The sequence below is a fragment of the Augochlora pura genome, chromosome 7 (assembly GCF_028453695.1).
Source record: "Augochlora pura isolate Apur16 chromosome 7, APUR_v2.2.1, whole genome shotgun sequence".
Taxonomy (NCBI): domain Eukaryota; kingdom Metazoa; phylum Arthropoda; class Insecta; order Hymenoptera; family Halictidae; genus Augochlora; species Augochlora pura.
The window spans coordinates 27532164-27544227 of NC_135778.1; the positions used below are offsets into that span (position 1 = coordinate 27532164).

General features: G+C 39.8%; 1 protein-coding gene across 14 annotated transcripts in view; it reads right to left on the reverse strand.

Annotated features, from left to right (window-relative positions):
* The window catches only part of Dnc (phosphodiesterase dunce), a 467245-nt gene that overhangs the window by 106010 nt on the left and 349171 nt on the right, over positions 1 to 12064 (reverse strand). For 12 of the 14 annotated variants that reach the window (XM_078188084.1, XM_078188083.1, XM_078188079.1 and 9 more), the window contains one exon: positions 389 to 577. In XM_078188084.1, the coding sequence (XP_078044210.1) occupies positions 389 to 577 (189 nt within the window). Of the gene's footprint in view, positions 1 to 388; positions 578 to 7667; positions 8105 to 12064 lie in introns of all 14 variants that reach the window. The other 2 variants (XM_078188078.1, XM_078188077.1) reach the window with 2 other exon arrangements.

The window sequence follows — 12064 nt, forward strand, 5'->3', positions numbered from 1 at the left end:
CCGCCGCGATGCGAACGTTCTTCTCGTTCCGATATTGATCGCGAACCGCGCGTCTGACCATAACCGACCGCCTCTACTGAATATGTTTGCCGCGCGAAACAACTTGCACACTTGTAAACTCGTTTTCCCGTGCAAATACTCCCTCTGCACGGGCCGCGCGAAGCTGGACAAACAATGTGTACCGGTTAGACGACGACGATGTTCCACTTTCCCCGCGACGACTATTTACAGGCTGAACCCGGAGAGAGAACCGGCCGGCTTCCGACGGAATCGCTCGCAAAAGTCGGGGGAAAGAAGTGTTAAGTAAAGAGGGGGCCGACGCGCGACGGCGTTCGTCCCGAGTGGAACGGGTTACCGTTTACGAGAGATATTGCTCGCAAGCCCTCACCTTTCGCTGGCGATCGAACTGTTCCGTGACATCGATTTCGGCGACACATCGAAATCGCTGTCACTGCGGTAGAGGAAGCTCTCTCTACGCTGTGGCAGGTTCTGGAGAATGAGGCCTGAACTCGGCGAGGCGCCACCTCCGCCTCCGGGGCCTCCGTCCAGCGTTGAGGCGCCATTTTCCACGTCGAAACTGCAACAAATCCAATCGTTTCTTAATCGTTTGTCTCTTCCTTTAACAAATTAAATATGTTGTCTGTTGCTTTAGCCAATTAAATCGTTTGTCTGTTGCTTATGGATGTATGTACATCAATAAACTTGTAAATATATTTGTTAACGCTTCATATTACATTTCTAATTATTATAGAAGATATGTGAAAGTTAAGTAAATTGAAAATTAAAAATATCCAGTTTTTACCATCTTAAAACTATCTTAAGTAGTTTTCTAATTAATTTATTCGACGCTTCTCTGTCAGAGTGCGCCGCTGGAAAAGAGTTAATTATTACTACGGAGAGTCGATCTTCGTCGATGGAGGTTCGCTAAATTGTTGAGGATTTCTTTCTCTGGCAAACTACATGTCTGCGGACTCTAATCATTTTTTACTATTTTTCTTTTGTGATGTAGGAGAGACAGGAAAAATGATTTCGGACATTATGATAATGCTAGGGAAGCACCACAGACCGTAATGCGAGGCTGTAAATAATCTGGTCGACGCGTGTTAGTCAGACTTCTTCGTTACGGTAACGACGGTATCGCGTTTCGTCGCTAAACAATTTCTGGCTCCCCCTGTCTGGGCCCATGGTGTCCCATAAATATATCTAATTATACCGTCGAGGCGCCACGATGTATTCTTGGAAAAAGTGTTGTTCGCGTCGCGCTAATTGGAAGCGAAGAACGGTGATTCGCTGGAGGCGGAACAACTCGTTTACGAATTTTTCGTAGCTAAATGGATTGTTAGGTATTTGTCAAATTTTTACTGGATTGGTATAATAATATTGATGAGCGTGTACAAAAATTTTCAGTCCGAAATATTAAGGTTTCAGTAAATTATGAATGTCTCTTCAAGATGGTTAATGTGACAGGCAGATATCTTTTTAAAAAATTCTTAATAATTAAATGGATTGACATTAAATTTCAAAATTTTTCTTATCTTTAAATAGTGCTTCGTAGGGTATATAAAAAAATGTTAAGCTTGTTAGAATCATTTTTTAATGAAATGTAACAGTTTGTTTCAAATGAAAGTTATTAGTCAACTTGTGATAGAAAAATCCTTCTTTAGGAATTTATAATAACTAAATAAGCTATCATTAATTTTTAAAAATTTTCTTCGATTTATATAATACCTTGGAGAGTATACACAAAAATTTACAATGCGAAATATTCATTTTTCAATAAATTACGAATATCTCCTCCACACGCTTAATGTGACAAATAAAATATTCTTTAAAAAATTCGTAATAACTAAACCAATTTATATTAACACATTAAAGGCGGGGGATCTTGACGGAAGTATGCTAGGTAACGCTTCAAACGACAAAACATACTAAATACAAATGTAGTGCGCATCAATTGCGCATAGATTGCGCAATGAGGTTGCAAGCCGTACTAATACGACTCCCGCCTTTAAGCTACAGTCGAGATAAATCGTAGTACTACGACTCCCGCCTTTAATGTGTTAATTTTTAAAACTTCCCCCAGACTTGTACAATACTTCGTAGAATTTATAAAAAAATGTCCACCCTGGCAAACTCGATTTTTCGATGAAACGCGACCATTTCAGTGACACCACTGCCCCGACATGCAAGGTTGCACACGCAGTCTGTCGCAACGGGTGGAATATCAATCGATGATTTTCGCGACACCCTGTGCAGAGTGATCGTTCGGATTAAACTGTCCGGCGTGTCCGTAGAACCGGCGATGATCGTCGTCGTTGCATGGTGGCGCGTCGGACGGCGAAATTTTAAATAAATATCTGTCGTCGGATCGGCGACGATATTCCGCGAGCCCGTTGAAACGAAAATTAAACGCGAAATCGTCGGTGACAGATGAAGCGTCGCGCATTTCCCCGCGTTCAGAAAAACTCGCCAAATATAAACGGTATCGGGAATATGAATAATGAATGGTAAAAACGGTCGTCGCGCCGTTCGTACCCGGTAAGTGGGGCGCGCGCGCGCGGCTCTTTCTACGATGCGATTTTAAAACTGGAACGAAATTGGCGTGCAACAAAATTTGTTCGCGCATGTATCACCGCCGAGGGAATAATTAAAATTCGGCCCCCGAGTACGTGACACTGACGGCCGACAATTTATTTACCGAAACGGAAAATGGTTCGCGCGCGCGCACGCGCGGTTTTCGCTAATTGGACCTGTGATTACATCAAATCGCTGAAATATAACGAGCATCGGTCGTCAGCCGGAGTATTGATTATCCGGGCTCGATTAAAACCGTACTACAATTATTCCCGGTGGCCGCGTTGTCTTGGTCGCGGCGGCGTCGGTCACGTGACAAACGATTCGCATAGTTTTCGGTGTTCGATCGATGCTTCTCCTAAGTGAAATGAAAATAATTGGAGGCCCTCGGCCGCGGACGGATCTCCCGACCTACGACCGGAAACCACGTGCTCGGACTAATTACCCGTGGTATAATCGCGACGATTTATTCGCTCGTTAAGCGGCCGCTTAATTACCTGCCGGCTTGATTAACATTCTTTCGCGTTCCCCGTGAATCGTGAACGTTGACCAGAAAACGCGCTCCGTCTTCCTGCCGGCGATAGTAATCGTTACAGGCCATTATGTAAGACCGATTAATGCCCCGGCCTTGCCATTCAATGACTAAATAGTTCGCCGTTGTGACAGTCCACAGACCACGGATATACCAACAAACGTAGAATCGACCGACGGAATCGTCGAAATATTTCGCGATTTTTTAGCCGGAACGAGAATGGCCGAATTTCGATATTATCGCGTGGCTGCCCGTCGCTGACCTGTTCTACTGGACACCGTTTTGATAGAATTATTTTCGGTATTGGAGTGTATTTAATTACAGTTAAATGTAAGACAAATTAAATATAAGATTTATAATTTACCGACCGGTTACTACGGCTGTAAACATTGTTACATTCCCATAAACAATATTTATGTGATCTATTTTACTTATTCTATTTTCATTTTATTGATTTTATTCGTAGCGGAATTTATAAGATTATATAATAATGTGGGAGCTCGCAGTAGTACAACCTAATAGATTGATCTCTCTGATAGATAACAAATTATTGATTAATCTATAAAACGCCGATTTATAGGCTACCGTTCGGTAAAGTGTTAAGATATAATTTATATGACCACGGCTGGTTAGATTTAATGGAGACAATTATAAAACAATAGTACGTATTGCTAGCTTTAAACTATTTAACTATAATTGACAAAGTAATAATTGCTTCTACGAGGTTTATATCAAAATATAACGCACATCGTACGACTGACCACGGCTTGTTAGATTTACTGAACACAATTATAAAAAGATAATACGAATTGCTTGCGTTAAACTATTTAATTATAATTGGCCGTGTAATAATTGCTTTTATAAAGTTCATATTAAAATATAATATACATTGTACAATTGATGCTAAACTATTTAACTATAATTGATAGAGTACTAATTGCTTCTACGAGGTTTATATTCAAATATAATTGACATTATACGTCTAGCCTGGTTGGAGGGAATTGTCTACCGAAGACAATTATGAAAGAGCAATATTTATTATTAGCATTATACTATTTAATCGTAATTGATAGAGCGATAATAATTGCTTGCACGAGATTCATACTAAAATATAATGTACACCGGAGGCCTGTCCATGGCTGATCGAATCTACTGAAGACAATTAGACCGGGATAATAGCACTGACATTATGAAATCATTTAATTGTAATCGAGAGATTGATAATAATTCATCCCGCGAGATTTGCGTCATAAAATAACGTTCATGTCACGTCCGACAGTTTGCTGGCCGAATCTCATGATCCCTCCAACGCAATAACATTAATAATTAAAAAGTGTTCGCTGTCGATGCTCGACGATTTTTCTTACAACAATCAAAGACGAAAGAAAATGATTCCAGCAGAGTAAGACATAAACAACGGGAAAATTTTGTTACAATTTTTCTGGCTGATTTTAACCCTTTGCAATCAAGTGGCGACTCTGCGGCGCCATTAAGTTGTAGCACGTTCCAGAATTATTTTCAATACATATCGTCAAAGCTTAGATTTAAAAATTGTTGAAAGTGTGACTGTTGTATGAGTCGCAAGACTCAATTTCATATGCATAAAATAAATATTGTTATATAAAATGGAAACACTTGAAGCCAGAGAAATTATTTTAGATTCGCAGTTGAAATGTCTTCGAGTGCAAAGGGTTAATAATATAGTATATATTAATATAGTATTTTTATTATAATATATATTACATACATAGTATGTAGTATTTATATTATAATGTATATTATCGTATATTTATTATATATATTTATTATTTATATTTAATATAATATAGTATATGTAGTATGGTTTACTATAATATAGTATATATACCACAACATGTGCCCCTTCGAACCAAACAATTTGTTCCTCAAGCATTTTCGCGTATCATTGACGATCATGGAGATATTGCTTCGTAACACTTTATTTACCCCACCCTGTATATTAAAATGCGTACAATAAAAGGAGACGTTTCCCATCGCCGGTGTGTTAGAATATTCCGTCTGACCATGGCTCACCGAATCTACTCGACCCTCGTGTCAAGTAGCGCCTGTTCGTATTTCCAAACCGTTGCAAATCCCTATCTGAGCCTAATCGACGTAATCCACAGAATTACGAGAACCGGCAGATTATGACTTTCCTCGAAGCATATCGAGTGTCCGATTATGCTGTTTACACGAACACGTGTCCATCCTCGATTCAGCAACAATTCCAAGACGCGCCTCGTTTCCACGATTTATTATCGCGCGACTGCGAACGCGCCGCGAAACACGTCCGCGTTACGTTTTTCGCGCGCGTTTCCGGTAGCCCGCGCGACCCTAACCGATCGATCCAGCGACTAGCAACCCATTACTCAATGCTCCGACGACGTGCTCCTCTCTGTTTCTCTCTTCGGTCTTTTACGTAACAGGCGTAACAGGCGCGGCGGCGAGCAAACGGAAGCGCCTTTTAATCTCTTCTTTGTTATTGGTCTCTGGCCGACAACTAATATTAGCGGTTCGGGCACGGCCGTGTCAGGTAAACGAGACGTTCGCACCTTATCTTTCTCGAAGGTTTGCGCTCCGAAATTAAATACACTTGTTGATCGCGCGCGCGCGCGGTCGATCGCGTCTCTTCGAACTCGTCCATCCTAACTCCGCGTCATTGTCAAACAATAACCACCGTAATTCGACTCCTTGCACGACCGGCTTTCGTTTGAATACAAGGACGGGTCATGTCCGACCCGGTCACTGGTCGACCCGTCAATATCGTTCGAGGATGGAAACGGACCGTATTGGATCGGCAAGCGTCGCGCGCCGAGGGATTTCGAGACGATCCCCGAAAAATCTCTGCGGCGATTATGTATCCCGCGATTAGGGTAATAGCGCGCGGCTCCAACCGTCGGAGCGGCTACTTATCCGTCTCGCGTCTTCGTGCTCCGACGTCGTTCCCTCCTCGACTCCCGCCGACTAATTAAAACGAATCATCGGTCGAGCCATTATTTCGAGCTCAATTTCCTAATGGATTCATTCTTTCTCGAGCGCGGCCACCACGCGCTTCAAAGGCCCGGCGACGCTCGGCGCGTAGGCGAAGAGCGAAAGGCTAACTGGCCGGGGAAACGCGACGCGAACAGAATTTGCATTAATTCCCGGCCGTGTGTTTGATCCGAGAGACTCCGCGTCGCTCGCGGGGGTCTTTGATACGGACGGTGTATCGATTAAAGTATCGGGGCCGGTAAACGCGCTATCTGTTCGGGTTGCGCCTTCTCTGTCTGCTCGTGGAACGTGATAAATAGCTAGGAATAGTTCGATACTGAGTTGTTCGCTGTCGAGATATGTTTTGTCGAATTTCTGACTTGGAATTTCGTTGCGAGAGTTGACGAGGTTTTGTGGATTTTCTTTGAGGTTGAGAGACACTGCTGGGTATCTTTCTGGGTATTTCTATTCTTTGTTCTATTGAGTGTCTTATTAGTTTTTGCATGGAATTTATATGCGACAGTGGAGGAAATATTGTAGTATTCGTCGAGATTGTATTTTATTTAGTGTTTTATTAATGATAAGTTGTTGTGGTTCTATGTAGAATTCTATATAGAATAAAATTTTGTAGTTTCCTTTGACGTTGAGAAACACTGCTACGTAACCCTTCTACACTGTTTACTACTTTATTAACGATAAATCATTGAATTTCTAACGTAGAATTCATTTATGATGGTCAAGGTTATTTTGTAGTGTTCCTCAAAGTTGAGAGATACTGCCACGTACTCCTACTATACCTTATTGACAGTTCTAAGGTGCAATTCATTTATGACAGTCAAGAAAATTTTGTACAATTTTTCTCTACATGGAGAAACACTGCTACGTAACCCTTCTACACTTTTTGTTATTTTATTAACAATATACTGTTATATTTCTGACATAGAATTCATTTATGACGGTTAAGGAAATTTTGTCGAGTTCATCGAAGTTGAGAGACATTGCTAGGTACCCCCACTATATCCTATTGTGCTATTTATTACATTTCTAAGGTGTAAATTATTAATGACAGTCAAGAAAATTGTATACAATGTTTCTAGAGGTTGAGAGACACTTCTACGTACCCCCACTATTTCCCATTGACCATTTTATTACATTTCTAACGCGTGATTCATTAATGATAGTAAAGAGAATTTTATACAAGGTTGAGAGACACTGTACAAAATTTCATATCCCATCATAATATTAATCATAAATCATTACATCTCTAACATACAATTCACGTGTAACAATCAAGAAAATTTTATACAATTTTCTTCGAGGTTGAGAGTCACTGCTACCTATCCCCACCACAGTTAGCTCCTCTCCATTGGTGGGGAGAATCTTCTCCCAACGCAATGCAAGTCTTATAACGCTAGCCTTCAACGTACGCTATATTACGTCCACAATGAAAACGAATAAACAATTTAAAGAAAACAATTAACTAATTAATTTACAATAAACAATATATATTTATAGCGCTATACTGAAATCCCAGAAAAAGTTGAACACCTCTTGCTGGAGCCCGGAAACTTACGGAACAGCCACGTAGACCAGCTTTGGGTGCGGCTTGGTCCTCGACAGCGTCGACACGCAACCGCTGTGCCTTCTGAGGGAAGTCAACGGAAGTGTCACTCTCATGGTGCCGGAATCACGGCGTGCCAATCTCGAGGAGACCTCGTGCGGCACGAGAATAGCGTAGTCGTTCATGTCTGCTTCAGAACATCTTCCTCGCGCAGTCGATCTTTCGCTGATAATATCACCGCGCGGCGACGCACCCTTTCACATTTCACGGGAGCCCTTCCGCGGGAGGCCACCCTTTTCCCGACAAACGGTGCGCGATTTTTATGGGAGAATTCGTGCTCGAAAGTTTTCGTGCCCTTTTCGTCGCCGAAGGGAAGATCGTAGGGTTTTCGGCGGCCGCTGCATGTACAGGTCATGTACAGGTCACCTCGGCCTGCCCTTTCGACGACGCTTTTCGAAATCGTTTTAGGTTAATTTAGGTTATTTCAAGTTTGTATATTAGGGAATATTTGTTTATGGGGTTTCGATTTTTTTAAGTGAGTTGAATTGGTTTATTTTGTGTAATAATGGGTAGTCTGATAGAGGCGAAGTTGTGTTGATTTTATTGTATTGCACGTTAAGTATCATTTAACTGTGGCTCGACTGTAATTTAATTTTAATTCGACTGTAATTCAACTGAAAATCAACTGTAATTCAATTTTAATTCGGCTGCAATTCAACTGGAAATCAACTATAATTTAATTTTAATTCGACTGGAATTCAACTGTAAGTCAACTATAATTCAACTGTAATTCGACTTTAAGTCAAAATTCGACTGGAATTTAACTGTAATTCGACTGGAATTCAACTTGAATTCAATTGTAACTCAACTATAACTCAACTGTAATGCGACTTTAATTCGACTGTAATTCAACAGTAATTCAATTTTAATTCGACTGTAATTCAACTGGAATTCATCTGGAATTCAATTGAAATGCAATTCAATTGTAATTCAAGTGTAATGCAATGGTAAATCAACTGTTATACTATTACATAATTCAAACCTTGCAATGAATTCAATGACAAATTATTTTAATCTTGAGTATGGTTCAAGTAAAATGCAATTCAAATACAATTCAAATTCAAATCCAACATAATTAAAATATAATGCAATTCAGATGCAATATTCTTAAAGTACAATGTAATTCAAATACAATATGATTGAAATACAATGCAATTCAAACATAATATAATTAAAATACAATGCAATTCAAATACAATACATCTGAAAAACAACGTACTTGAACCGCAACGTAATTCAAATCCAGTACCGAAATGCAACGCAATTATAATAAAACATACTCAAAATACAATACAATTGAAACAAAATCCAACAGAAATACAGTCCGCAAATTAAAATGCGATGCGATAAAAATACACCGCATGTAAAATACAATATAATTGAAATACAACACAGCCGAAACACGATGTAATCGTAACGCTCTAGATTACAACGGGCTGTCGAGTAAGAGGATAAAAGAATGCGCAGCGATTGGTCGCGGCAGCCGTAAAACGGGAAAATTTTTAACGGCGGTTTCATGGCAAGCGCGGCGTCACGCCATAAAAATTGTTTATCGATCCTCGTAAACGTTGCACCGCGATAACGTTATCAATGGCACGCGTTATCTCTCGCGAACTTATTCCGCCTCGGCGAACCGGCACACTTTCGTGAGCAACGCGAAGGAGGCACTCTATCCGCGCACCGCGCCGCGGCGGCAATGAAAAATGAAAATTGTTCAAGGCGGAACCGAGAGAGTCGCGCGGCCTGATGAGGTAGCCCCGGGGCGAAGAAGACGCTCCGCCAGAAATGTTTGCCAATTTTAAATTCAAATGCCGGCCGGCGATATTTGCCCGCGGAACAAATCGGCCCGACAACAAGTCGCCGGGATTTCGCCACGGTCGCCTTGAACTCCGCCCCCGGGAACAATCTCGGAGCCGCGCGCCGCGATCCTTGAATACTTTCGCGGGGTCGGATCTTCATTTCGTCGGGAATTACCTCGCGCCGAAAATATTTAATTCAACATTTACCGCGGATGCTTCGTCGGCCGCTTCGGTATTCGCTCGAAACCTCCGGCAACTTCGCGCGCGGTCTTTTTTTATCGGGCGAATGGGAGGAACGTTTGTTATTGCGCTTGCGTTATATTTATGGTTTCCTTATGTTTTGTAATGTTTTTATGACGTAGTGGTGGTCAGTCATTTTTAGAAGACCTCGGTAATTGGAAATAATTTATTTGTTTCTATTGGATACTTGTGCGTATATAGCGGCGTGTGTATTAACGTATTGTAGGATTTAACCCTTTGATTGGGGTGATGTATATATGTGTAGACAATAGTTTAGCAATATTTATGGAAGGCATTGTATTTTAATTACATTGTAATTTAATTGCATTTTATTTTAATTATATCGTATTTAAATTTCATTTTATTTGAATTATATTGCATTTGAATTACATTTTATTTGAATTAAATTGTATTTCAATAGCATTGTATTTCTATTATATTGCATTGTACTTGAATTTTATTGTTTTGAATTACATCGTATTTCAACTATATTTTATTTGAATTACATCGTATTTAAATTATATTGTATCTGATCAGCATTGTATTTTAATTATATTGCATTTTAACTAAATTGCATTTAAATATACACCCTTTGCATTTTGTAGATACTATTGCTGTTGGACCAACCTATCATTAATAAATGGAACTTGTTATTTATTATCAATATCGAATTTCCTTATGACTTTTATAAATTTAATTATCATTATTATTATCCTTCATTTAATTATTAAGATTATTATTCATTTACGATTACGATTATTATACTCAATGATTCTATACACATCTGCATATATGCATTACTTTCAGCTCACCGAAATAATTAAAAAAAGGAGGAAACTTCTCTTCCAACATAGTCGAACTTACAAACACAAGTTTCATTTTGCATAAACATTAGTCTAGTTCTATCCGAGTATTTAGTACGCAATCGTCTTCGAACTATTATTAGAGTCTTCAGTGTTTGTATCGCTGGATCGCAGATTACTATGCAAAATATAAATGTTCGAAGATAATGATAAGAAACATAAGCCATGCGATAGCGTACTTCATACTTTTACAAAAATCGCACTAGCACTTGTTCTTGCATTTTCCATTAGAAAATCCTCCACTTTTAAATGTTCGATTTTATTTCCTTAGCTTGATAACAGTTCCGACAAAACATAACGCAGATAAAAGTCTCGAAAGTGTGAAGAGTACATAAAATACGGTAGTCTTGTACGTGAGTATATGAAGTATCGACCATATGTATAAATCTCGAGGCATCGATGCAGTATATCAGCGCGTTGCAGCATACGAGCGCGACGCAGCAGCATACGACCGCAGTGCACCGTTTTCCATAAACCTACTTCGCCGTCTCTCCCCAGCTGTATTTTGACTTTCATCGAGTCAGAAAATTCGTGGGCACTGGTAAAGCATCCCTTGAAAATCACAGAAAATCCCATTAGAAAAGCTCCGGCGGATTTCCATGAAAAAAAATCGCAAAGTCGGAGCAGCATACTCGGACTACGGTGGACGGAATTTTGTACAGAGCCACTAATATTCCTTAATAAAAGAAAACTACTTATCCTGATAATAAAATTAAAAGTCGGTTGAACAAATAATGGAAAAAGCAACTTAATAAACAAAAAGGTTCTTAAAAAAGTTCTTCAAACTGTGCAAAATTATAAAACATTTTTCCTATACAAACTTCGCTCCGTAGTTACGCGTTTTATTACTTTACACCGTTTAAAAAGAAGAATAAACCGTCTTTTCATTTGTTATGGTGTTCAGTTATTTATTATTATTCTTTAATATATATTCAACCGGGTTTTAATTTTATTAACAGGATAAATAGCTTGTTTTTAGTAAAGAATGTCAGTGTCCTTATATAAATAATATATAACCGACTTTTAATTTTATTATCCAGATAGATAGCTTCTTTTTGCTAAAGGATGTCCAGTGTCCCCATAGAAACTCTGTATCCCCCTATCGTTTCAGAGTTCCATTGAAAATGATCTTGGCCAGAGAACGCACACCTGGCGAGCATTATCACCGGGAAAGTAATGAAACACGATTGCGCAACGGGAAAACTCTTCGCTTTTCTAATTCAGCTCGCGCGCGTTTTCTTCGCCTCGCGGAAATTGTTGCGCAAACGTTTCCTCACGCGGCGGACGGAGGAAAATCATCGAAACGATCATCCGGGTCCGCGAGACGTTCAACATCGAACGAGGAACATCGGATTGCATTTTTTTATTTCTCGAGGAGCTCGGACCCGGGCCGGGATTTAATCGCAATAATGCTAATGAAATTTTCGAAGGATGCCCACGCGTTTCG